This window comes from Pelobates fuscus, chromosome 4 (assembly GCF_036172605.1).
Source record: "Pelobates fuscus isolate aPelFus1 chromosome 4, aPelFus1.pri, whole genome shotgun sequence".
Lineage (NCBI taxonomy): Eukaryota > Metazoa > Chordata > Amphibia > Anura > Pelobatidae > Pelobates > Pelobates fuscus.
Genome location: NC_086320.1, coordinates 286,111,119 through 286,137,435, shown reverse-complemented (window position 1 = coordinate 286,137,435; position 26,317 = coordinate 286,111,119). Strand labels below are relative to the sequence as shown.

The following is a 26,317-nucleotide window of genomic DNA, read 5'->3' as shown; positions in this document are numbered from 1 at the left end:
ATACATGTATATATATCACATATATATATATATATATATATATATATATATAAGTAAATGATAATCAGCACTCCCAGGTATTTGTAGAAAAACCTCTATTTATTCCAAGTAAATGTCAACGTTTCAGTTCCTCTAGGGAACTTTCATCAGGACAGCAGCAACCTGTCCCCCTGCTGGCAATGCCTCAGCCAGCTAACCCGGCCATTTGAGTCCCCCCAACCGCGATCGCCGGCGTGGGATCGCTGGCGACCGGGTAAGTAAGAAAAAAACGGAGGGTGTACAATTACGCCCGGTGGCATTTAGAGACGCTCAAAATAGTAAAAAGTAATCAAAAATCTATAAATCATTTGTTAAAAACATGTAGTTTGAACACAAAAGCTAATATCAAAAAGCATACTATTACACAGCTAATAGGGGGGGGGGGGGGGGGGTCAGTTTATACCAGTCTGCAAGTATTCACTGCAAAAAAAAAAATCCCAAAAAACACTACCTTAAAGGATCACTATAGGGTCAGGAACACAAACATGCATTCCTGACCCTATAGTGCTAAACCCACCATTTAGGTGGCTTGCCCCCCGTAGCTGCCCTCTAAAAATGTAAAATTAACCTTATTTCCAGCGCTGCGCGGGTCTGCCGGCGCTGGCTCTGCCCCCTTTGTATCATCAAAATGGCTGATTTTTAGCCCATCAGAACCTCCTCATAGAGATGCATTGAATCAATGCATCTCTATGAGGAAAAATTGAGCGTCTTCATGCAGAGCGTGGGGGTGCTGAAAGGCAGGGCTACTTACTGTGCAGCCCTGAGCCAGGAACCCTCTCCAGTGGCCATCTGTGGAGTGTCCACTTGGAGGTTTTCCTAGAGGCAATGTAAACACTGCATTTTCTCTGAAAAGCCAGTGTTTACATGAAAATGCCTGAAGGGAGCTATTATACCCACCAGAACAACTACATTAAGATGTAGTTGTTCTGGTGACTATAGTGTCCCATTAAGTACCCATACCAATGACAATGAAGATGATTAAAAAAAAAGAACATAAATGGATCTATATCCAACATCTTTTATAGGTTAGCTTTAAACCAGTATGCCTGTTAGAAAATTGTCTTTAGCAAACACTAAACCAGTGCCCCCTTTAAATGGACACTCTAAGCACCACAACCACCTACTGTTAATGTAGTGATCTCAGTGCATAGATGATGTTTCTTTGCTCAGACAATGTAAAAAATTGCTGATTCTGAGAATAATAAAGTCTGACAACATCTCTAGTGGCCGTCAGACAGAGCTACTAGAGCAGAGCTTGACAATTTTACTTGCAGTCTATGAGCCAGGTTTTTCAACATCAAAAATACAATTCTTAAAGGGACCCTATAGTCATCAGAACCACTACAGCTTAATGTAGCTGTTCTGAAGTCAATAGCCTGTCCCTGCACGCTTGTCAACGTAAACACTGTCTTTTCAGACAAAAGGCAGTGTTTGCATTGCTGCCTAGTAACACCTCTAGTGGCAGTCACTCAGACGGCCTCTAGAGGTGCTTTATGGGTCAGTGCTGCACATTATGCTCTGCATGGAGGAGTTTAATGCTCCCCATAAGGGTGCACTGATTCAATGCATTTCTATGAGGAGATGTTGACTGGCTCAGTGTGGCGCTTTGACGCATACTAAATGAGTGCATCAGCTCATAACTGGAAATTATTGCTGCATCATGCTAGACTGAGCAAAGCAGCACCTTACTATAAAATGGATAATAAAAATATATACAAAAGAGTCAGTTTGCATAAATAATGCAGGAGAACAATGTGAACAAGACAGACTAAACAGAATATTATAATGGAAATTACTTTTTACCTTAAAAAGAATGGAACTTCGTTCAAACCTTCATATATGCAAATCCAAAAAGTGATGAGCACAAAGTGCTACGGTCTTTAATAAAATATAATTTCTATTCTATTTTATAGTCACATTTTTAATTCATTGTCAGTTAACATTGCTTTTTTATTTCAAAATCAAGATATTTGCAAAGAAAAAGAAATTAATGAATGCCATTAAACAGAATAACCCGCTATGCACCTCTGTGATTTTACACTTTCACATGGAAAGTAATATCTTAAAATTCATAAATGAATTGTGTTTGGAGAATAGCCAGCTTAATATTAGTCCAGTAGACCAGCGATTGTAGAATTAACAAACACTACAAACATATAATAGATAACCTAGAGGTGTTCTCTAGAAAAGCTTAACACTATAAAATTAGACACTGGCAATAGTAAGGGAAACATGAAAACAGACCTTTTCCAACCCACAGGAATACCTAATAAAACACTTAAATTCTGCTGGTCAACACATTTCTTGCAAGCACAGAGAAAAATCTGTTGAACCAGCATTAAAACATGCTATAGAATTATCTTTCCTGAGCTACTGCAATTCACTATATCTGGTACACCACGTCAAAATGATGTAGGCTAACAAACTGTTGCAGCACATTTACTTATATGGAGAGTGACACTCATAATCCGCTCTCTGCACTGACCGCTTTTAAAAAGATGAAAAGGCAACAAAGCTGACTCGATGATATATAAATCTCAGCACCATGGTTTACCTGTAGGATTTTGTTTTGGCCCTTTACACAATGCTTCAAAACAAGTAACAGAAAAACATTCAATGCTCAAACTTTTTGCTAGACTCTTCCAAGTCTGTGGAACAATCTCCCAGCAATGTCAGAGAGGATACTTCAATGGAAACATTTAAGAGCCACAAATGTTCAAATGACAGCATTAAGCACATTTCTGAATGTTAATGTTAAATTCGGTAATATCAAACTATAAAGCACTTTCCTCTGGCTGGGGAAAAAGCACAGTGTTGTTGATGTAAAGTATATATAACATAAAAAATACGGTTTTGGTTACCATTTTCTGTATTATGACAAACTATATGTGAAGGACAGATGTGAATATTTTAACTAAGTGGAAAAGGCAATCACGAGCTGACAAAAACCATGTGTAAAAATACACACTACTTCGTACTGAATGTGAAACTAAAACATTTAAAACGTTCAATCATTAAAAAATAAAAAGATTAAAAGGAATTTGGTATAATTCAAACCAAACCTATTCAGATGAGAATTCATATTTTGCAAAATACAAATGCAAAATACGATAAAACAAAACACTTTTTTTTTTAATCTCTGTAAGAGAGGCAAACAACTAGAGTTATATATAATGCATTATTTACCATTATACTTACTAAGGCATACACATAATTTAGGAATCTTTATGCTTTATCGACAGTTTAAACATGTTGCCAATAGCGAATGTCAAAACAAAAGCAATTACTGTAGCTTTGGTTCGAATTCGCATCAATCATACAGCAATGTCAACAGTGAATATTTCATGATACAATGGTAAAACAGAATTGTGTCAAATAAGTTACAATAACACATGCTGATAAATAAATACACTCAAAGAAAGACGACATCTCTTTTTTTGACAATTAGATTCTCTTTAATAGTTTAGTTCCTTATTTTTCTTTTCAAATAATTTTTATTAAAGTTTTACATATTTGTATAACAACAAAAATATAAACATTGTATTGGGGGTAGGAAGGGAAGGGGAACTTGGAAATGGAAGAGAATAACCATCCAATATTAAAATAGGCATAACAGTGTATATGGCAAAAAAATAAATAAAAAATAATAATATGTTTTTACATCAATGCACTTTAATAACAAATACGTCAAAGACCATATGCTGTTTTGATTTTTTCTTCCCACTTATCCCAATTATATTTTAATATTGGGAAACCACGCATATGAGCTCTATGGGATAATTCGTGTGACTTGTTTTCTAGAATCAAATTAAAAACTTCCCTGAGAGATGGCACATCTTGGGACTTCCAATGTCTAGGTAAACAGGATGTAGCAGCGATCAAAATGTGACCTATGATTATTTTGTCTGATCTATTAATGGACTCCGGGAGTTTTTTAAATAAGGCTAGTTCCGAGGTTAAAATGCTAATGGTCCTGTCCACTTTAATAATTAGGTCGTGAATCAATTTCCAATATTTAGTTAATTTAGGACAGAACCACCAAATATGGGCCATATTGCCCACACCCCCACAATCCCTCCAACACCGGTCAGAATACATATTGTTCATGTTGTGCAATCTAGACGGGGCCAGGTACCAACGATATTAAATTTTATAATGATTTTCAAAGTGGTCGGTGCAATACGAAATACCTTTTAAAGCTTTAAAAAAACCGAACCATTCTTCTAGATCGTACTGGGCACCCAACTCCGTCTCCCATGACAACATGTGTTTTAATTTAACTAGGGGCTTGGCGTTATAAAACGAGTAGCATAAGGATATCATGCCTTTACTAGTGGGGCTGCATAAAAAAAAGCTCTCTAATGGAGACATCTCAAGCGTTTTATAGTTTTTATCCGTTTCAGGTACCTTATATAGTTCTTTCAATTTGTCAATGATTACCTTACAATCCAACTCACATACATTCGTTAATCCCTACTTAAGTTTCAATTTTTCCAAAGAAAGAATAGCATTGCCGTGAAAAAAATTGTCAAGATTAGTTATAGAGCATTCCTTCAACAGTTCTATTTTTAAGGATGGGATATAATCTTTCAATAACTCAATAGGCATTGCTCTATATAAGCTGGGAGAATGATCATTTTTAAAAACAATATCCCAGGCCTTAAGTGTAGTCTTGGTAGATAAAAATAACTTTGTAATTCCAGGTCTTTTCTTAGAATTTAACCAGGGTAATTCTGACAATCTAACCGGTAAAATTTTTGATTCTTCTATTTCCATCCATCTGGGTTTATCAACCTGATTATTAAATCTCACAGCCACTGCAGCGTTAGTGGCGAAATAATATTTGCGGATATCGGGAACACCGATACCGCCATTCGATTTGTGGTGCTGCAAGGAAGTGAGCTTCACTCGAGCAGGCTTATTCCCCCAGATGAACTTCATCATTGTCGAATGAACTTTATTAAAAAATTATAATGGGATGGACAAAGGGATGGTCCTAAAAAAATATAGAATTTTTGGTAGTATCGTCATTTTAACAGATGCGACCCTCCCCAGCCAGGAAAGTTCCATTCCGCCCCATCTCTTCATCTCCTTTGTAGGTCCGACCATGCTTTCCTCAAGTTGTGATTATGCATATTTACCAAATTTTTGCATAAGTTAATGCCAAGGTATTCCATGTAGTCAGCTCTCCAATCAAATAAATATAATTTCTTAAGGGCAATGGTTTCCGAATTTTTTAAATGAAATGGGAGGGCCTGAGACTTAGACTCATTTAATTTGTAGTACGATACCTCGCCAAATTGAGTTAAAATGTCTTTGAGGTGGCTCAAAGATTCTTTTGGGTGTTTGACAGCTAGAATTATGTCATCTGCAAACAGGCCAATTTTGTGAGCGGATTCTTTAACAACAATTCCTGCAATTTGTGGGGTTGTTCTAATTAGTTCAGCCAGGGGTTCTATTGCTAAAACAAATAGAATTGGAGATAAAGGGCACCCCTGTCTCGTCCCATTGGTTAGAGAAAACGTTTTAGATGTGAAACCGGAAGCTGAGACATGGGCGGAAGGTGCACAATATAGCGCCTTAATTGCTGTGATAAAAGATGATGGTATGTTGAATCTTTCTAACGTTCTCCATAAATATCCCCAATGTATCCTGTCAAACGCCTTCTCTGCGTCTAGAGATGGAAGCAATGAAGGCGTTTTGGTCATATTGATGTGCTGAATCAAGTTTATGAATCTTCTAGTCCCGTCGGGCGCCTGTCTATCCTTTACAAAACCCACTTGATCCTTATTTATTAGCAATGGGATTAATTTGGTTACTCTATTTGCGAGAACTTTAGAATAAATCTTTGAGTCATTATTGATTAGGGAAATGGGTCTAAAATTGTGGCATCTATCAGGAGTTTTTCCCGGTTTTGGCAAGGTGACTATTCGTGCGCACAAGGACTCCTCTGGCATCGTTCCCCCGGACTTATAGGAATTGAATAATTTGGTCATGTGGGGAATTAAAATTTCTTGAAAAGTTTTATAATATAAAATAGTGAATCCATCGGGACCAGGGGCTTTTCCGGATGGCATAAGTTTGATCGCCTCAGCTATCTCTTTTGCTGATATTTCACATTCTAAGCTTTCTAAGTGTCCTGGAGACAGCCGAGGCAATGTCACTCTGTCTAAAAATGTATCAATGGTTGTTGCAGAAGGCTGGGTAAGGTTCGAATCACATTCTAAATTATAAAGTTTACTATAATACTCTGCAAACATGTCACTGATTTTAGTAGGATGAAACACTTTTCGCCCCTGATCATCAAGTAAATACGCTATTTTTGATTGTGCATTCACATGCCAGAGTTTGGATGCCAAAAGAGTAGAGGCTCTGTTGCCTTTTAAGTAAAATGTTTTCCTGAGACGTCTCACCATAAGAGATGTACGATCTAAATTAATTTTGTTAATTTTAGCCTTAATTTCTCCTATCATTGCTGATAGGGAAGACGAGGGACCAAATTTATTAGCCTGATTCAAATTGTACAATTCTGTTTCCAATGTTCTTAAATTATTGCTATTAAGTTTCTTCAGTTGAGACGCTCTAGAAATAAAATGACCTCTTAATACAGCCTTATGCGCATTCCAAGACACCTCGCCAGGAACCTCGGGTGAGGCATTTTCCAAAAAATAATCGCTCAAGGCTTTCTCCGCCAATGATCTGTTCACAACATCGTTTAATAAATAATCGCCTAATTTCCAGGATCTATTCGGGGCTGAAGAAACAATTTCGTCAATATGCATTATGATTGGAGCATGGTCAGACCAGTTAATGTCTAAGATATCAGATTTCAAGATGTGTGGGATTAAAGCGCTCTGGACCATAAACCTGTCCAGCCTGGAATACATATTTTTAGATACAGAATAATACGTAAAATCTCTTTCATTCTCATGCATCAGTCTCCAGGAATCATATAAACCACGTTCAATCATGTATCTGGAACATTTGTTAGCTAATCTGTCGCTGTCCCCTCTATGTTGTTGATCATTGTTTTCCCTAGCGTTATCCAATTCACCGTCCATAACAAAATTCGTATCGCCACACATTACCAAGCTGCCTCTCACATTCTCACCCACTAAGTCCATCAATTTCCTAAAGAACTGCAACTGACCGGTGTTGGGAAAATACATGTTCACTATAGTATATTCAATAGTGTTAAGTGAGCCTATCAATATTAAATACCTCCCGTCATCATCCGTCATTACTTTGTTCGTCGAACATGCTATATTCCTGTGGAAGAAAATCGATGTACCTCTAGACTTGGATTTATAAGTGCTATGATATTGGACTGGGAAAAGCTTTGACATAATCTTACGTGTTTTATCATTTTTAAAATGCGTTTCCTGTACACAGATGACATCTGATTTGTTGGATTTTGCTTCTTTGAATAGTAAGCGTCTTTTGTGGGCGGTGTTCAGGCCTCTCACATTAAATGACATATATTTTAAAACCATAATTTATGGAACAGCAATGCTTGATAAAGAGTAAAGGAATATTCAACTTTGTGAGAGTCCGAACAGCCGCCTTCCAATAAAGAAACATCCAACAATACTGTCACAGCAAACTCAAGATGTGTACGTGTGTACAGGAATAAATAAACAAATTTGTGTAAGTCGCTGATGCCACATAATATGCATTTTTGTATGAGGCATTTCTGTGATTCGTGGTCTGGAAACATTTCTACCAAATTTTAAAGGATGGATGGTCAAAGAAAATAGAAAAATAAAAATATCAACGGGGTACAAAAAACTTGGGTATATACCCCTATCAGGGGAAATAAACAGTGAAAAAGGGCCATGAGGGAGAGCAAAAAAAGTTTCTCCATCTCAGGGTATTAGGCCCAGGTTGGGGGGAGAGAAGGCTGCTGGATACAAGGGGAGCAATATAAATAAACAAAAAAAAAAAATTAAAAAAAAAAATGTCTTTCAAAAAGAAAAAACAAAGAGGCAACTGTAAAATATGACATTTGAAAGAACAAAAATCACAGAACAATAAAAAAATAATAAAATTAAATACGAAATGATGTGTAAAAAAAACAAGGGACCATAAAATAATATTGAATGTAAAAATTTGGAAAGATTTAAGTGGTCCAATCGGTTTCTGATAGAAACCGTTAAGTCGCATATCATATAATCATTGGTGTGCAAATTCTAAGGACAGTCATAACCAGGAGAAACAAGTCAAAATTCAAAGTAATCCCGCTAAATCTCCAGACTGGAGCAGGACTCGAAAGCCTGTTGCAGAGATAAAGTTTTCTCAGAACCAAGCCATAAAAATCAATAGAAAAAAAAATCATGAAAATAAACGTGTATATATAAAAAGAAAATCCTTAGTGAAGATAGGAAGAACATCTTAACTTGAAGTGTCTGAAAATGAAGACTGTAGCTCTATGAACTGGAAACTCAGGAAGTGTCCGATTTGCTTCTCTTGCTGGCCTGCAGAGGAGTAGATGGCGAGAGTCTATGAGGCGATACCTGACTTCTATTCATGGATTGGAAGAGTTCCATTCCTTCCTCAGGCGACGTGATTATGAAATTCCTGCCATCCATGCGGAAAAGAACTTTGACCGGGAATCCCCATCTATATCTTATCCCTCTTCGTCTTAGATCCGCGGTAAAAAGTTGAAATTCTCTGCGTCGCCTCATTGTTTGGGCAGAGAAGTCTTGGAAGACCTTCATACCGCTGTAGTCCCCCGTGAGACCTGACGTGCGTACTGCACCCAGAAATTCCTCTTTAATGTGGTAATAGTGAAATCTCACTATCACATCTTTGGGTGCAGCCGCAGGCGCATTACCAGGTTTAGGCAATCTATGAATGCGGTCCAATAACAGATCCGTATTTTTAGCAGTTGGTAGAGCTGACTTCACCATTGCCTGGAAATAACTTTGTAATTCCAGAGAGTCTATATTTTCAGGGATCCCCCTGATCCTTAGGTTATTACGCCTACTTCTATCCTCGGCGTCCGCTAACTTTTCCGCTTGTTGGTGTACTTGCTTCTGAAGCTCTTTTACAGTTTCAACCAAATCCAGGTGAGATTGCTCTTGAGAGTGCAATCTATTCTCTATTATTTCTGTCCGCTGATTAATACCCTCCATGGCTCCATATAAAGTGTCAAAGTCTTTCTTAAAGTCGTTTTTCAGATCGACTCTCAAATCCTTAATGAGTTGTATTATCATGCCAGCCGATGGTGGCAGATCATCTGCCAATTCAGGTGGCATATTAGGATTGTAAGTCGCTGCCTTAAATGTGGTGGTAGCCATATTGGAGGTGGCAGTGGCCATCTTGGGAGCGGAATATACGTCTGGTCTGGCAGCCATCTTTGTTGTGGCGTCATGACCTTTTCTCTGTGGTAGTGCAGAGAAAGTATTTGTTTGGAGCATTTCAGTTCCTAATTCCATGTTGACCTTTCCATAGCCCTTACTGTCCCTTTAAAAGTTTTGGGTCGGATAGCAGAGCCCCCCCCCCAACCGGGACCGACAACCTGGAGGCCGAGGATCCCGACGGGGAGCGTGACCTCACACTACCCTCCTCTTTACTTGCAGCCCGGTCACTTTTGTAAGTGAGTGACCGGGCTGCTCTATGCTGAGACCGCGAGCGGCTTGCTGGGTGGTCCTTGCCGCTCGCGGGAGACACAGCTTTGTGCTCGGAGCATGCTGAGTGCTCGGAGCACTCTGAGCCGCACACAGAGGTGTCGGCTAGTGCGGCCGCGGTCCCGCCGCTCTCTGGATGCTGCGAGCGGGTCGCGACCGCACAGGCATAAGTCTTAGCGTGGGAGACCGGGAGGGAGGTGGGGAGGGATTTCCCCGGCGCCACCAACGATAATTTAAGCGGCGAAACCAGCCGCGAGCCATGCTTGGAGGCAGGGGAGTGAGCCTGGGCACCCTTACTCACCCCAGCAGCTCCTGCTCCCGATTTCTTGGTTAAAGGTACGGATTTTTCTGATTTCTTCTGTTTCTCCATGTTAGGATTCTTCTTAGCTATTAATATTTATGGATAGAATTTCTACATTACAGTTGAAAATGGCACTTTTTAAGTTAAATTGCCCCCCTTGTCCAGGAGCCTCTCTAAAACGTGGCCATCTAAGATGGTGGCCAAGACACGCCCCCCAGTTCCTTATTTTTCTCTCATTGATTATGTGGGGTAGGTGCAGACCAGAGCTTGCTGGACACATTACAATTTTCCTTACCTGTTTTTTTTTTTTTTTTTTTGTAACATCATTGTGCTTCCAATAGCTGGGTGGAGGGATAAAGATTATTCACCACAACCTAATATAGACAATATTAAAACCCCACTGCTCTCATGCATACACAGGAAATATGTTATACCCATTGGTCTTATTGCCACAGGATGGGTCAAACTGAGAAGCAAAGTAGCATGGGGTATTTACTGAACAGGAAAATGGTACACATATTGGTTTTATACAAACAACTAGTGCAACTCTCTAAGTAGTCCATTCCTGTCAACATTATTACATGATGAGAATACTTCAAAACAGGTTATACAAAATCTCCCACTAACTATGCAAGAAAGAGTTCCTATATTAAAATGAAGCACACAATATCAAGTTGTCTCTTCAACATAAACTTATAGCAGGGGAAAGAGACATAACTTGTTTTTTAAAGGGACACTATAGTCACCTGAACAACTTTAGCTTAATGAAGCAGTTTTGGTGTATAGAACATGCCCCTGCACCCTCACAGCTCAATCCTATGCCATTTAAGAGTTAAATCTCTTTGTTTATAAACCCTAGTCACACCTCCCTGCATGTGACTTGCACAACCTTCCATAAACACTTCCTGTAAAGAGAGCCCTATTTAGGCTTTCTTTATTTCAAGTTCTGTTTAATTATGATTTTCTTATCCCCTGCTATGTTAATAACTTTCTAGACCCGGCAAGAGCCTCCTGTATGTGATTAAAGTTCAATTTAGAGATTGAGATACAATTATTTAAGGTAAATTACATCTGTTTGAAAGTGAAACCAGTTTTTGTTTTCATGCAGGCTGTCAATCATAGTCAGGGGAGGTGTGGCTAGGGCTGCATAAACAGAAACAAAGTTATTTAACTCCTAAATGACAGTGAATTAAGCAGTGAAATTGCAGGGGAATGATCTTTACACTAAAACTGCTTTATTTAGCTAAAATAATTTAGGTGACTATAGTGTTCCTTTAACTCCTAAATGACAGTGAATTGAGCAGTGAAATTGCAGGGGAATGATCTATACACTAAAACTGCTTTATTTAGCTAAAGTAATTTAGGTGACTATAGTGTTCCTTTAAGGCATCAAACTAGAAGAGTTCTGCAAGCATGTGACTTTTTCAGGAAATAAAAACTAAAAAGAAAATTTAAGTTCTTCGCAACTATCATTTTATAAGGTCAGAGATAAGCGTAGATTGACAATTTTGTATTCTTGTAGTGTGTCTGAGAGTAACCTCAAAATCTGGCAGAAGAAAACTACTTCTGCAATATAAAATTCACAGCTTTGTAACCAACAGATCAGAAACACATACAGGAAGATCATTTTAATTTGAAGTCTATAAGCTATGTAGACACACAGTCAATGCAATACACATCTACTGTTTAAGCTTTCTATATGCATATTATTTTACAGTCGTATGGTTTTGTATTTATTTATTAAACTTCTTGATTCTATTGATGTACAACGTAAAGTAGGAATTCAAAATGTAGAACTTTGTTTAATACAAAATGTGAATGTAGTGGTTCCCATACATACACTTTACGTACAACTACATTTTCTGATTTCTTAAAAAAATATTCCCACAATTGCTTTTCTGTTTTGAAGAAAAGTAAAAAAACAAACAAACAAACAAACAAAAAAAAAACAACATGCAAACAAAAGTTCCAAAAAAACCTGGAACTTAAAAAGGATAGCATCAAAAAAGCCAACACACAAGTAAATTATAATTTTTAACACTAAGAACAGTGGAGTCCAGCATCCAAACGAATGGAGTACTGTAGTTAATCCCAGTATTTTAAATGCTGCAAAGGGTGGATTCACAGAATCGTAGCACAAAAAAAAACTTTTAAATAACTTATTTTGTTATTTAAAAAAATAATATATATATATATATATATATACACACACACACACACACAATATAGAACCTCTTGCACTCCTACAAAAATAAGTAATACCAGGTGCCAAGTCCCAATAATATAAAAGATCAAAAAATTACCGGCACTCTTGGGTTTGATTCATCCAGTTTATTGTTGGTAGATTCAGACTAGGTCAACGTTTCAGCTCCCGATCGGAGCTTTCCTGATGAAAGCTCCGATCGGGAGCTGGAACGTTGATTTAGTCTGAATCTACCAACAATAAACTGGATGAATCAAACCCAAGAGTGCCGGTAATTTTTTGATCTTACTACCGCAAAGGATTCTGTGTGGGCACATGCAAATTAGTTCAACAAAGAATCACATTTTTGCCTCACTCCATTTTAAACATGGATTCCTTTGATTCTGTGTTTGCTGTATACAACAGCTTTGAAACAACTTAAGAAAAGATGCAAAGCAAGTGAACCACTCACGGACAGCTTCATTGCTAATGCAAATCATCAGCATGAGGTTGGTTACCGGCTGCCTAGTGAGGCTTGGAGGTACATGCGAAGCAACAACCAAAAAGGTTATGGTGGGGGAAAAGTGTGATTAAAAAACACTTCCACCTGAAGTCTGTGGATAGTTAATACAATGTTGAACAAAAATCTGCACACCAGTGAAGCCATAAGACTTGCTTTTTTTCCACAGAAATCACAAATTTGCAGTGATGTTACAACCGCAAAGAATTCTGTGTGGGCACATGCAAATTAGTTCAACAAAGAATCATATTTTTGCCTCACATCATTTTAAACGTGGATTCCTTATAAAAAATGTTTAAAATGGAATGAGGCAAAAATGGTTTAAATATAGGTTTAAATATAGCTGGCAGTTTCTCAGCATGTTGGGGCCTAAGATTAGGTGCCGTGTGGCACAAAAACGAGTTAGGCGGGTGTTCTGGGGATATATACTTTTTCTTTCCGGTTTTGTACTTGGCAAGGTACATTGTATGCACTTTTTAAAAATATTTTTGAAAAAACACTCTAGGCTCTATTATACCACACATTTGTGAGCAGCCCTTTTCACACCTGGATAATATTAGCTGGCGAACCCATCCTTTGCAACACAAAAACATAAACAACCCCATTTAAAAGATGGAGTGAAATGTATAAATTAAGCTACATCAATTATGTACTATTTTTCACAAAATAAGTTAACTATTACACACCTAATTTATATTTTTATATTTTGCCTCTTTGGGAGAGTTCTTTGCTTTTTGCTAATAATCATTTAAAGGAACGTTCCGCGCACATAAAGCACCTCAGCGCTTTAAGTGTCTGGAGTCTGTCATTATAAAAGCGTTGATTCCAACATAAAAGTACGTTTATAGTTGGGATAGAAACACCTTTCTGGCGGTCAATGAGGACAGGTTTTTCCTCTTCCCTTAGAAGCGGCAGGCTCATTGTGCTAGTGTACACTTGCCTTTTCCCCTCATCAGTTAACTGTACTACAGCTCACTGAGAAGCATAGGAAAGCTGCAATCATGTGTGCTTGCAGCTCCATTATAAAGCCTTCTTAATGAGAAGCCTCAGTTTGAAGTATTCCCAGACTGGGAAAAGGGGGAGGGATTGCAAAGGACACAAGACAGCAGATTTGCAGTGTTTGCAAGCTATTTTTTCATATACCCCAAAGAAAACATGCAGACAAAAATACATGCATATTTCTTTTAGGGTACATTTACCAAGTTGTTAAATAAAATAAATAAATCAATGGTATGTTTCCTTTTATAATCTTGTGGTTTTTTTTTTAACAATTTTTTTTTTTTTTAATTCTTTATTTTATTCGTGCATGAGGAGTTACAAGCATATAGCAAGTGCCACAACAGCACACATGGGTTAAGCATCAGTGTTGACAATGTGGTACTCAGAAACTGCACTTTTTTTTTTTTTTTGGTACGTCGTAACAATCTAGTAACAATGTTATATTAGAACATCAAGCGCATCTGTTTTGCAAGCTAAATTCAAACGCAAGTTTTATAAGGCGCAATAAAAGGAAAGTCGCAGGCGTGTCATGTTGGCTTATAGTCACCTACGTTAGCTAACATGAATTGCAGTGATAACCTGGAAAGCAGGGTTAGTAGGCATAGCATAATATCTGCGATGTGTGATTTAAAGCATACCGTGTTGTTGCATACGATATTAGTTAAGTAGCTGGGTCTCAGGCTATGCATATATGTCCGATTGATCAGCACTATAGTTTCTGCTTTCTATACGGATTAGCTGGACGTATAAGTGATTAAGTAAAAACACAGTCACAAACATGCTTATACAGTGCTTATAAAATGCGAATTAGGAAAAAGGGAGAGCATATAATAGGAGGCACATGGTATGTGTTATAAGCGTATCTATACAGTAGTTTCAAGAGATTATGACTGAGTGATAGAAAAGCACGGTGAGACAATATGTTGTATTTGCTGAAACTAGCTATAACATACATGTGTTGTTAGTTAATAGTCACGTTTATGAAGCGATAGACATATAGATTAATGTATATGATAAACAATTAAGTAAACCAGCGTATATCTGGCCACTGGGGTTATACCTCTGTCATGGTCTATGCAAGGCAGGTGGGGGGTAAGTGCAGGGGAGCATTGACTAAATGCAGGCTGATCTTGCCACAGCAATACGCGCGATTTGCAACGTTATAAATTGCTAGATCGGGAGGATTGTATAAATAGGTGACAGATTGCATTCAGTACAACAGTAAAACTAAACTGGTTAAGGTACATCACTCGAAGCAATAATGAGATTACTGCAAAATAAATGGCTATTCAAAGCGTAGTACTACTTAGTGCCCCAAGATAGCGTTCGGTAGTTCAGTGAGAGCCTTGTTTCCCCTCTACTTGCTGTGTATGATGGCAATAAGGGGGGGGGTGCTAGATGCGCCCGAGAATTCAGTCCCATACTGTGTCTAGCCGATGCCCCGGCGGGTTTCCACATAGTCCAGCTGTAGGGGTTTTCGTGGCGTCTTGTCGCCCCCTAGTTTGTTGATGCTGCTTCGGGGGTTAACTCCGACGGCGTGTCGTGGATTCAACTGCTGTACAGCCGCTTGGGTCGTCTTGGCTCGTGCGTGGGATCGGTGTAAGCTGTTCTGTATGCGGAGAGGTGGATCATGTGAGTCTCCTGTTTGCAGCAGTTGATTCGTAGGTCCAGTTGGTTTCAATTGCAGGTAGGAGACTGCACCCGATAGGCCTCCCGCCGTTTTCCGCTTCTGGGCCCGCTTGTATCTGCCTAGTCGGGCGGCCATTTTGGAGCCTCGTGGTGTTTGTCTGTAGTAGCTCCGTCGTGCTGCGGGCCGTATCCACGAGGTCACCATTCTCTCTGCTTGCCGATATGTAGCACCCCTCTTCTGCAGGGCATGCCTGAAGCTTGCACAGAGGTAATCAAAGGTCTCCAGAGGTGATATGGGTGGCTGGGTGTGTGTTCCATGTTTGCGCCGAGCCGCCATTATGGGTTCATTCTGTGGGGCAGCTTCCCCGGTTAGGTTCGTGTCTGGGTCGCCTGCCTGCTTCCAGTGTGGACCGGGATTTCCCCCGCCGGTCCAAAGGGGGGGGGGGTAGTCTGCAGAGACGTCGCTTAGTGGCGACGATGATGATGATGATAAAATCATCTAGCTAATGTTATTTTTATTTAATTATACCGACGTAAATAGAGCATATTGTTGGACTCCCAACGAAATCAATGTGAAGAACAGGCTGCGCTAAGAGGTCTCAGACACTTTTTAAACCCTACTGTACTTGCAAATCATGGGAATTTGTAGTGATTAAAGCGGCTGTCACCAAGAGTAAAAAAAAAAACTAAACTGAACATATCATAAAGATAAGAGGTTTCTAAAATACTCAAAGAGTTTATTGTAATTCCAATACAGTAAAAACATACCATAAGACAAATTAGGGACTATTTTTCCCTTGGTCAATCCCTGGCATGACAAATTGTGGAGCTACCACTGTAAAATGTTGTTGCTTCCCCCAGCAGTCGCAGACAATGGCTTTGTGAAGAAGGCATTATATCGCTCACCGCTAGCTAATATCTATGGAGGCTTCAGTGGCCTCCTTCGTATACATTAGTATTGTACTGTCACGCAAGTGCAAAAGTGCAGCACTGACCTGAGATTCTGGTTGGTGAAGTGCCAGGAACCCACAAGGACAGTATCAGGTAAGTATAGCTCATCATAACTGCATGCCTAGGCACAGCACACCACATGGCAATGTCTTTGCAAAATATGAAAGACACCAGAGACAGAGCTGCTTTAGAGGGCGTTTTTTTTTATATTGTTTGAATGTAATATTCTATAAATTCTTTTAAAGGACCACTAAAGTAATTGAGATCACCTTATCACAGTGAAGTGATCTGGGTGCAGTGGTCCTCTAATTTTAACCCTGCACTGTAAAACATTTCATAAACTGCAATGTTTACAGTGCTAGGTTTTATACACCTCATGTGGCTGTCTTCATGAGAGCCACTAGAGGTGCTTTCTCGAGCAGAAATCAAGTGAAACTCAGTCCTGGAATTAAATGTTGCTCCTAGCAGCATTTAAATGGAGGAGCATGGCATTTGGTCGTGCATGCCAAATTCCAATACATTTCTTCACTATGTGAAGCAAAGATTGGAGGAGAGATGTGGTAGAGGTCAGTCCAGGCACTGAAAATGTGGTGAATAATCATTAGTTAACGTAAAAAAAAATGTATTGCCAAATAGGGGTGGACACAAGTGAATTTATTTTAAAATTTCTTGTTACAAGTGTCTTAATTCCTTGGTATGTTGTATTAAAATAAAGGAAGAAGGCGCTTTTCTTCCTCAGGTCTTACATGCAAGCTGATAAACTGTGTCATATTTGCAGAGAATGTGTATATCTCCAATTACCAGAAAACAAAACAGTTAGCATTTACAAGGTCCTTCAAAAGACATCAATGCTCCCCTCAGCAAAACCACTTACTAGAAAACTAATTTGCCGAGTTAAACCTTGCTAAGATTGTTAGTGCAAAAACGGGATACATGTTCAAAAATAATGAAAAAAGATTAAAAAAAAAAAAAAAAAAAAAAAAGGGCAGTGTGATATTTGGCTGCATAAAAAAATAAGCCTTTTATTCCTCAATCTACCGCCAGCATTTTAACCCTCAGCACTGGCTGGAAGGAATCAGTCCATAAGAACCTTGAAGACTATATAGCTCTTATTGTAGGAGTGCCCATCTACATTTCTTTGAGGGGGGATATTTTTCAGTATTCCAAAAGGAATAACATTAAACTCAAATTAACAGCAGCTGCTTCTTGCATTGGTAAATGGCATCAGAGAGCAAAACAATGTCATTATTTAAAATTCACTGTCCCCACCCAATCCTCAAAAAACAAAACAAAACAAAACAAAACAAAAAAAGAAAACTGCAGAAGAGAATATTTTCTCTTACGTATTTTCCCTCCACTACACAAAAAGCAGAGCTACTGCTGTCAAGTTTTGTAATTTCCCCTAGCTGCACTAGTGATGGCTGAAAGTAAAAAGGCATTGTCTATAGAGGATGGATACTCCAAGATCTCTACATCCTACTCATGCCTATATACTTGAGCCAGTCCTGACCAGGCTCATGAAAATGTGAGTAGGATTAAGAACTATTACATTAATCATATAGTTTTTAAGGCATGTACAGATTATATTGCCCTATGTGAGCATTTCTTTTATAGAATCATCATCTGGACTTAGTAGTTCCTTATTAGGTGTATGTATATGATTAGTTCATTACATCTGTATAGAGGTGCTATCACACATATACGGGTTTACAAGTGCACCTTCCACTGCATTCACTGTCTATAGAGGGTCTCACGGGGTCCTCCATAGACATCAGTGTTGTACTCTAGCACATGCACGACAGTACAGCAATGAGCTCCAGGCAGATGAAGCGGAAGGAGCTGAAGTGGATCCCCAAGAAGGAGATGGTTCAGCCAGGAGGAGAAGCTTCATGTCAGTAAAACCTACCTTACTCTGTACTCCCTGGTCACTCAACACCAAGCGGCATTGTCATCACCAGGATTTGTTTGTAAAATATGCAAAGACCCAGAAGGTAACTTCGTTATTGTTGTTCTCAGTGTTGTAGTATATTGCATAGTTAGGGAACATTTTAGTAAAGGCACTAGGATAAATGAGGATTGCGTTACCATACATCTAATATGTAAATAATAAAAAAAACAAGGAAAATCATGTGCGTCAAGATTCCACATCATTGCTTTTCAAAATCCAGTATGAAAAGCTTTCATATTGCTAAAATACAAAACAAAAAAATAAATAATACTTTTGTAGATAGAACTGCAATTAAAACATATATGCATCAAATTATGCATTTATCAATTTGGGTATATATATATATATATATATATATATATATATATATATATTCATGGATTCATTCACTTATTTCCCTGTACTAAAACTATGTGCATTCGTTAATTTAAACTCACGGACAGAATAGGGATATACTGTTCGTGAAAACGAATAAATGGCCAAATGGAGGACCACACAAGGGAGTCGTGTGTCTCCAAATAAGAACTGGCAACATAAGGAAACCGCAAACTCCTAATGGTTTAATGGGTGGTCGCCGTTCGTATGGACAAACACGTGGCGACGGTCATCTTGCGCACGAAGGCCCAGCGGTGTTTGGTTGTCGAGTGCATGGAACTAAAATCGGCTACTCGACCTCGCGAACACCGCTGGTCTTCCATCCTGTTCGTGCAGATAGTCCCATTCGTCCAAATGGAGCGGCGTTCGGCTAAATTAAACCACCGACCTTCCTACACACGACTATTCAGTATATCAATGTGCATGTTCGTCTGTTAATTCGTAGGAACTCCAGAAAGAAGACCGATCAAAAGCCTGCAATTGCCTGGAACGGTTTTGGGGCTCTCGCCTCGTGGCTGACCGGTCCATAACTTCAATCGAATGGCTTCTCTATTCTAACAAATGGATCTGAGCAGTAATTCGACAGATTGTGCGCTCTGATCCCAGCTATTCAGTGAAAGGGAGTTCAGATAGATATTATACGAATTATGATTTTTTTTATCAATATTGTGTGTTTTTCTGTACGAAGAGATAATCTAATTAAAGGTGTACTCTTACGCAATTATCTCTCCAGTACAGAAAAGGATTATGGGAAATGTTATTGTACACTCAGTTTTCCACAAGGTCCACCAGGGTAAAAGCCCTGGAATGTAATTAAGGAAACCCCTTGCATGGGGATGTGTATAAAACCGGCTGTGGTTCAATAAAAGCTCAGTTGACTCCCAAACTGTGTGTCGTTGTTGGGAAATGAGATTGGGATTACTATGCTACGTTGGATTTGTGTGCTAACCACGTCTACCAGTGGAGATATTGCGGGTTATACCTCTACTCTGCTACATTATATATATAATGCGTGTAACAGAAGGAATGGCAGCACTTACGGTCTTCAATAAAATGTCTTCTTTATTTGCAGGATTAAAAAGTGAGATCAAGGGATCAACGTTTCAGTCCTTTTCAGGACTTTCATCAGGATCAATTGATCCCTTGATCTCACTTTTTAATCTTGCAAATAAAGAAGACATTTTATTGAAGACCGTAAGTGCTGCCATTCCTTCTGTTACTTGGATAACCAAAGTCCCAGGCTGAGCACCCGGCAAGTATACCCATACTATAACCTGAGTGCAAGGTTTATATAATATATATATCTCTTGCAAAAGCTGCAGATCTCATGTCTTCAGCCTTTGCAAGAACTTCTATTTTAACCCACTCAGACTTTCTGTGGCTGTCCAATCACAGACTTGCCATTGCAGCTACCACATGGAAAACAATAAATTATTCTCGAAAAAGCTTCAGACTTATAGTAAAATAAATCTAACAAATCATTACAAGTACTAAAGATAGATGCATTTTGTACTTATTATTGTGGATCATTACACAATCAAAAATTCATCTTACCTTTACTAAACAGTTGGAATGCCCAGGAACAGAACCATTCACATAAATGATGTTGAATTTAGTATTCACCCTCCACACCTAAAACACAAGAGTTTTAAAGGAAATAGTTACCTATATTTATTTCAAACAAAATAATAAAACGATGGAGGGTCCCTATCCACATACTTCTACCTATTTTCACAGATGCATCTAGTCCAGTTTATTCTCTACTGTAGAGCTGGAGAACAGCTCTGCATCTACAAAGGGGCCCAAAAATTATTTTTCAATAACTTTTCTCAAACACAATTCCAAAATTTTGGGGGATTCTGCTTTGGTTCATCTGCACCTTCTTCTCTTATGTGTCCTGTGATAGTACAAATGCAGAATTCTCTGAATGTATAGTTCAAAAGTAGTAAAAAAAAAAAGTATATAATAGGGGGATTACGCAATTCAATAATTAGGTAACAAACACACTCCACCCCCAATTCCTACTCAAAAACAATCCAAAAAATGATGGCTACTGCTAAAAATCCAATTTAATGCAAATACCTAGACTAAAAATGCAAACAGACCTTGAGGCAATGAGCTGTTCTGTAAACATTTCCCATCCTTCCTGCCATTTTCGTCCCAGGAAAAACTCGTGCAGGATCCTGTTATAGAAATACAGAAACAAGAGCCAATGAGCTTGTGACCAGAGAACTCCTGCAATCCAAAATCATCATCCTCACTAAACATGACTTAGAGCACTACCTGATAACCGGAGGCTATACATTAAAGTAACACTCCAAACACCATAACTACTACAGCCTGCTGTAGTGGTTATTTTGCCAAAAATGCCTTGGCATACTTTCACAGTAAATAGTCAAGCCATTATAGAATGGCTTCACATTTTACATTGGGTCTGCCAGGTGCCTCATTGCCAGCTCCACTGAATCCATACAGGAACAGTTCACTGGCTGAGATCATTAGCTAAGCACTCTCATCTCATCCCTAGGATCATAACCACTGGCAGGGAGCTGTAATGGTTATAGTGCTTGCTTTAAAATGTTAACCTTTGGCTCTGCCTTATTACTAAATATAAGTTGTTGTTTTTTCCCCAGCTGGGACATTATTAGATACACGTTTGCTCTGTGACCATTCTTCCTTTGTTATCATAACACAATGTTCTCATGTAGTTTATACTTTAAATCTGTCTTACTATAAGCTACAGGAGAACATTACAGCAAAAAACCAAACCTAACATAGAAAAGAATGCCAACACTGAGGAATTTCTGACTGTATACAGATTGGCCTGATAATCTAATAACATGCATAAATACAAAAAGCATACATTAATTTACATGTTAGATTTGAACCTGGGCCCATATCAGGGCTTAAAAGTCACAGGTTGGAATTATTTTCAAATGTAGGTCTTTATGGACAGAGCAAAGGGTTCTGGAAGTTCAATTATGAACCTTTTACTTATTACATTTTATCTCATATTGATACCGGAGAAACTGACGGAAGCCAAGCACAGAGAGATGGACACAGGTTTCTTCAGGAAGGAAGAGATTCTTTATTGGATCACCGATCGGGACTCAGAGGGACTAGCGTCACCAAAATACCACAAGTTCTGAGCCCCGGACAATAGTGCAGGCTCCTTATATAGGCATATAACTCCTCCCATATTAAGCTCCACCCGCACATTCTCTTAACCAATCAACACAAATAAGAATTAACTTCCTGTTTGACCGCATGGCTTGTCCAGCACAATGGAGGAGGGGAATACTATATCCTGTATTCTTGCACATGCTCCGTACACTACTGATCGTATCTTGCCTCGTGCAACCAACTGATCGATACGTCAGCATATGCACGTACACATGCCACGTGGTAATCTCGGCCTACTAAATTTATTTTTACAGAGATTCCACCACATTCCCCCCTTTGATGCCTCTTGATATTTTACAATTACTTGAGGCATCACATAACCTTAGTTTTGCTTACACCGCAAGTTACCTTGAACCAGACCAGACTTATCTTATGATGTGAATCTTTTAACACTCATCTTCCTGCATTGGTTCTCCTTGATCTAGAGCCTTATACTTATATATCGCCATTATCTGTGCAGCAGCCTTCCTCTCTGCTATACTTCCTATCAGGCTTTGCACAGACCTAACTACTAAGGGTATAAGACACGGTAGGAGTAGACACAACAGTAAAATCAGTAGGACTCCACCTACCACTGCCTTAAGCCCTCCAAACCACTCATACCAGCTACCAAACCAACTACTTGGATTATACCCTTTCCATACCTGAGTAGGCACATGCGCTAGTTTAACCATATGGCTAGTAAGCTCAGCTATTGCTTGCCCTTCGTCATCTATTTGAAGACAGCAATTGCTCAGGTTAAACTTCCCACATACACCTCCCTCTACTGCCAAAAGGTAATCCAAGGCTAATCTATTTTGGTAGACTGCCGTCCTCATCCTGGTGTTATGCTTCGCTAGAAGATTGAGCGCTTGTGATGTTTCATTAGTGATAATCTCAACCACCGCCTGTAATCTTATAATGCGGTTGAGCATATAAATAGGGGTTCTATAACCAAAGGTACCATCTTCTGCCCACGTGGCTGGCCCATAATAATCTATGATACGCTGGGGAGGCCATTCATTATCTTCCCAGGTGCCTATCTCTAAGGGTCCCCTTTTCTTCCTATGATTCACATCATACACTTTAACACCTAAAGTCTCACCTGTTTCAATCGGTAACAAGAAGAAGGATGGTTTGAGCATACCCAACACACATGCCCCTTCCCAGTCCTGTGGCAACTCCGAATAGGCTTTCTTACCACAGATCCAGTACAAATTTGCTGGGGCTCTCCAGGTAGATGTGATGGATAAATCAAACCACACATCCTTTAAACTGGCATATCTAGCAAACGGGTTAGATGGTTCTGAGACATTTGAAGCCGACCACCAAGTTGTATTTTTAGTATCATCATCATAAGCTTTTTGCCCTAGACAAGTTAATTCTCCTACAGAAGTATTATACATTATTCCTTTCCTTGCTATGCAAACATAACCTATGATGGAGGTCTTTAATCTCCACTCAGATTTACCTCTAACACTCAAATGATAATCGGCTTGTGTAGATATTAGTTGGTCAACTGCCTCAGAACCGGACATTACCTCCTTTGCTTCCCAAGGCCATTGGTCTCCCATGTTAGTACCTCCACACACATAGCAGTTGGTAACATTAAGACTACCGGCAATACTTTCAGCTAGGTCAATGAACAGGTTTTTAGCGTTATGGGGGATCTTATTATCTATACTCATCTCTTCATAAAAGGAATGGTATACTTGATGAGTCTGGGAGGATACCGTATCAGTCTCTATTCCTATAAACAATAATGTCCCAGGATCTAAACCCGTCCCGTATATCTGAAACCCAAATAAATTTCCATACTTATCTAGGAACTTGTCGGGGTTATTAATAAGTATATGGACTGGGTTGCATTCCATAGACTTACAATAAGGGCTAGTCGGCAACTTAGTCACTATCATGTCTTTATCTACTGTCTGTCCCCAAGTCGCCCACCCCACACAAGACCAATATGGGCAAAAGTTATAGTCTTTATTTGGGCATCTAGGACTTACATATTTATTTTTACTACTGGGACAAATATATTTATCATTAGACCCATACGTCCTCTCCCATCTAAGATCCCCACATACATTCCACGGTTTTCTACCACTTGATATCGCCTTACATGCATCAAATAGCAGAACACCCGAAGAATATACGGATTCTAACACCGTCTTATTAATTAGGGTCCCCTGAGGATCTCCATTCCTGAGAGTCAACCAAATTGTACGAGGTTGATACTCTGGACTGAAGCACTTAGGTTCTCCTACTCCTAAATGGCACACACTATAGTCTATATTTAGGTATCTACATCTTGATACCTCTCCTTTACATTCGTATTGTGAATGCCAAATTAGGGTTTGGGAAATATGGTTACCTGTTCTCGTAGTCTTAATGCATACCTCACAGCTAGGAGTGTCGGTACCTCTACCTTCCTGAATATAAAAACACATGTAAATAAACACAATCAAAAGCACATCTTTCGCCGTCATCCTCAGTCTTCGTCCGTGCGATGGAACCTCAGCTTCCAGGATGTGAGGGCTGCAGGGAATGGAGTTCTGCTCGTCTTCACAGGTGTCCCTTCGAGACTTTCCTGGCTTATACACTATGTGTTGGTAAGCGGACAGGCTTTATTATGGCCTTCTCACTCACACCTGTAACAATAAAATTTGTAATCCACAATAATTCCTCGTTACTCCGACTGAGTAGTGCGTTTCAACCGGATCTTGCAGGGATTCTCTGGATCTGCTGTAACTTGCCAAGAATCGACTGCTGCTGGTTTAACCCTGGAGTGATGTATCCACGGAGTTACTTCGGCTACTTTTATCGCTGTAGGGGTAGACAAAAGAACAACATAAGGACCTCTCCACTTGGGCCCTAACGGTACATTATTCCACTCTTTAATCCACACTTGGTCTCCTGGATGATAACTATGAACAGGGGGATAAATATTCACAGGTAATCTATCTTGTACCCATTTCTGTACCTCCTCCATAGTCTTACCCAACTCTACAACCTGCTGCCGGGTAATTCCTTCTCCCAACTGACTCAAATCCCCCCTTAAGTTACCAAGTACGGGAGGTGGTCGCCCATACATAATTTCAAGAGGAGAGAGGCCCATCCTTCTGGTAGGGGTACTGCGGATTCGCAATAGAGCTATGGGTAAGAGAACGTTCCACTTAAGTTGGGTTTCCTGACACATTTTAGCCAACTGGTTCTTAATAGTTCTATTCATTCTCTCTACCTTACCAGAACTCTGGGGTCTATATGCAGTATGAAGCCTCCACTTTATACCAAGCATATGAGTCAGTTGTTGTAGGCACTGGTGAACAAAAGCTGGACCATTGTCCGATCCTATAGAACAGGGTAGTCCATATCGGGGTATTATTTCTCGTAGCAGGAATCTTACAACTTCTCCTGCTTTCTCTGTACGAGTAGGACATGCTTCTACCCAGCCTGAATAGGTGCACACAATTACCAACAGGTAACGATGTCCACCCGATTTAGGCATTACTGTAAAGTCTATTTGTAGATCGGACATGGGGAGTCCCCCCATAAACTGGACTCCTGGTGGCTTTACTGGTCCTTGTCTTGCATTATTCTTAGCACACGTTACACATCTGCGTACAATGGCCTGAGTCAAGTTGGACAATCTTGGTATGTAGAAATGTTTCCTGAGAGATTCTTCAGTACTGTCTCTCCCAGAATGTGTCCCGTTGTGATAATTTTGGACAATTTCTACCGCTAGTGATGCTGGTATGACTATTCTTCCATCTTCTAGCTGATACCACTTGTTCTCCAAATACTTTCCCGGTTCAGTCTTTAACCACTCCTCTTCTTGAGCTGTATAAACTGGAGTCCATTGGGACAGTGGAGTTGGTATAAGAGCAGCTATATGCCCCACATACTCCTGTCTTCCTGATTCAGCAGCACGCTTAGCTGCACTATCTGCCATCCGATTTCCCTTGGTTACATCACCATCTCCTCTCAGATGCGCTCGACAATGTATGATACCGACTTCTTTCGGCTCCCACACTGCTTCCAATAGTTGTAGGATTTCGGCTGCGTATTTGATTTCTTTGCCTTCTGAATTCAGTAGTCCTCTTTCTTTATACAAAGCTCCGTGGGCATGAGTGGTTAAGAACGCATACTTAGAGTCCGTATAGATATTCACTCTTAAACCTTCAGCCAATTGTAACGCTCGTGTTAGTGCTATTAATTCTGCCTTTTGTGCTGATGTTCCTTTCGCCAGTGGCCGAGCTTCTATCACCTTGTCTATTGTTGTTACTGCATATCCTGCATAGCGGATCCCTTCTTTCACATAACTACTGCCGTCGGTATAATATTGAACATCGGGGTTCTGGATGGGAAAATCACGAAGATCTGGTCTACTTGAAAATACTTCATCCATTACTTCCAAACAATCATGTTGACTTTCAGTAGGTTGCGGCAAAAGGGTAGCTGGATTTAAGGTGTTTACAGTCTCTAAATGCACTCTTGGGTTTTCACACAACATTGCTTGATACTTGGTCATACGGCTGTTACTAAACCAATGATTTCCTTTGTAATCCAACAACGTCTGTAC

General features: G+C 39.4%; 1 protein-coding gene across 1 annotated transcript in view; it reads right to left on the bottom strand.

The window, feature by feature from the left end:
* MRPL3 (mitochondrial ribosomal protein L3) overlaps window positions 1-26,317 on the bottom strand; it is a 136,537-nt gene that overhangs the window by 15,467 nt on the left and 94,753 nt on the right. The window contains exons 8-9 of the mRNA XM_063450671.1: window positions 20,679-20,756; window positions 20,128-20,205 (exon numbers count right to left, since the gene is read on the bottom strand). Coding sequence (XP_063306741.1) covers window positions 20,128-20,205; window positions 20,679-20,756 — 156 coding nt within the window. The remainder of the gene's footprint in view (window positions 1-20,127; window positions 20,206-20,678; window positions 20,757-26,317) is intronic.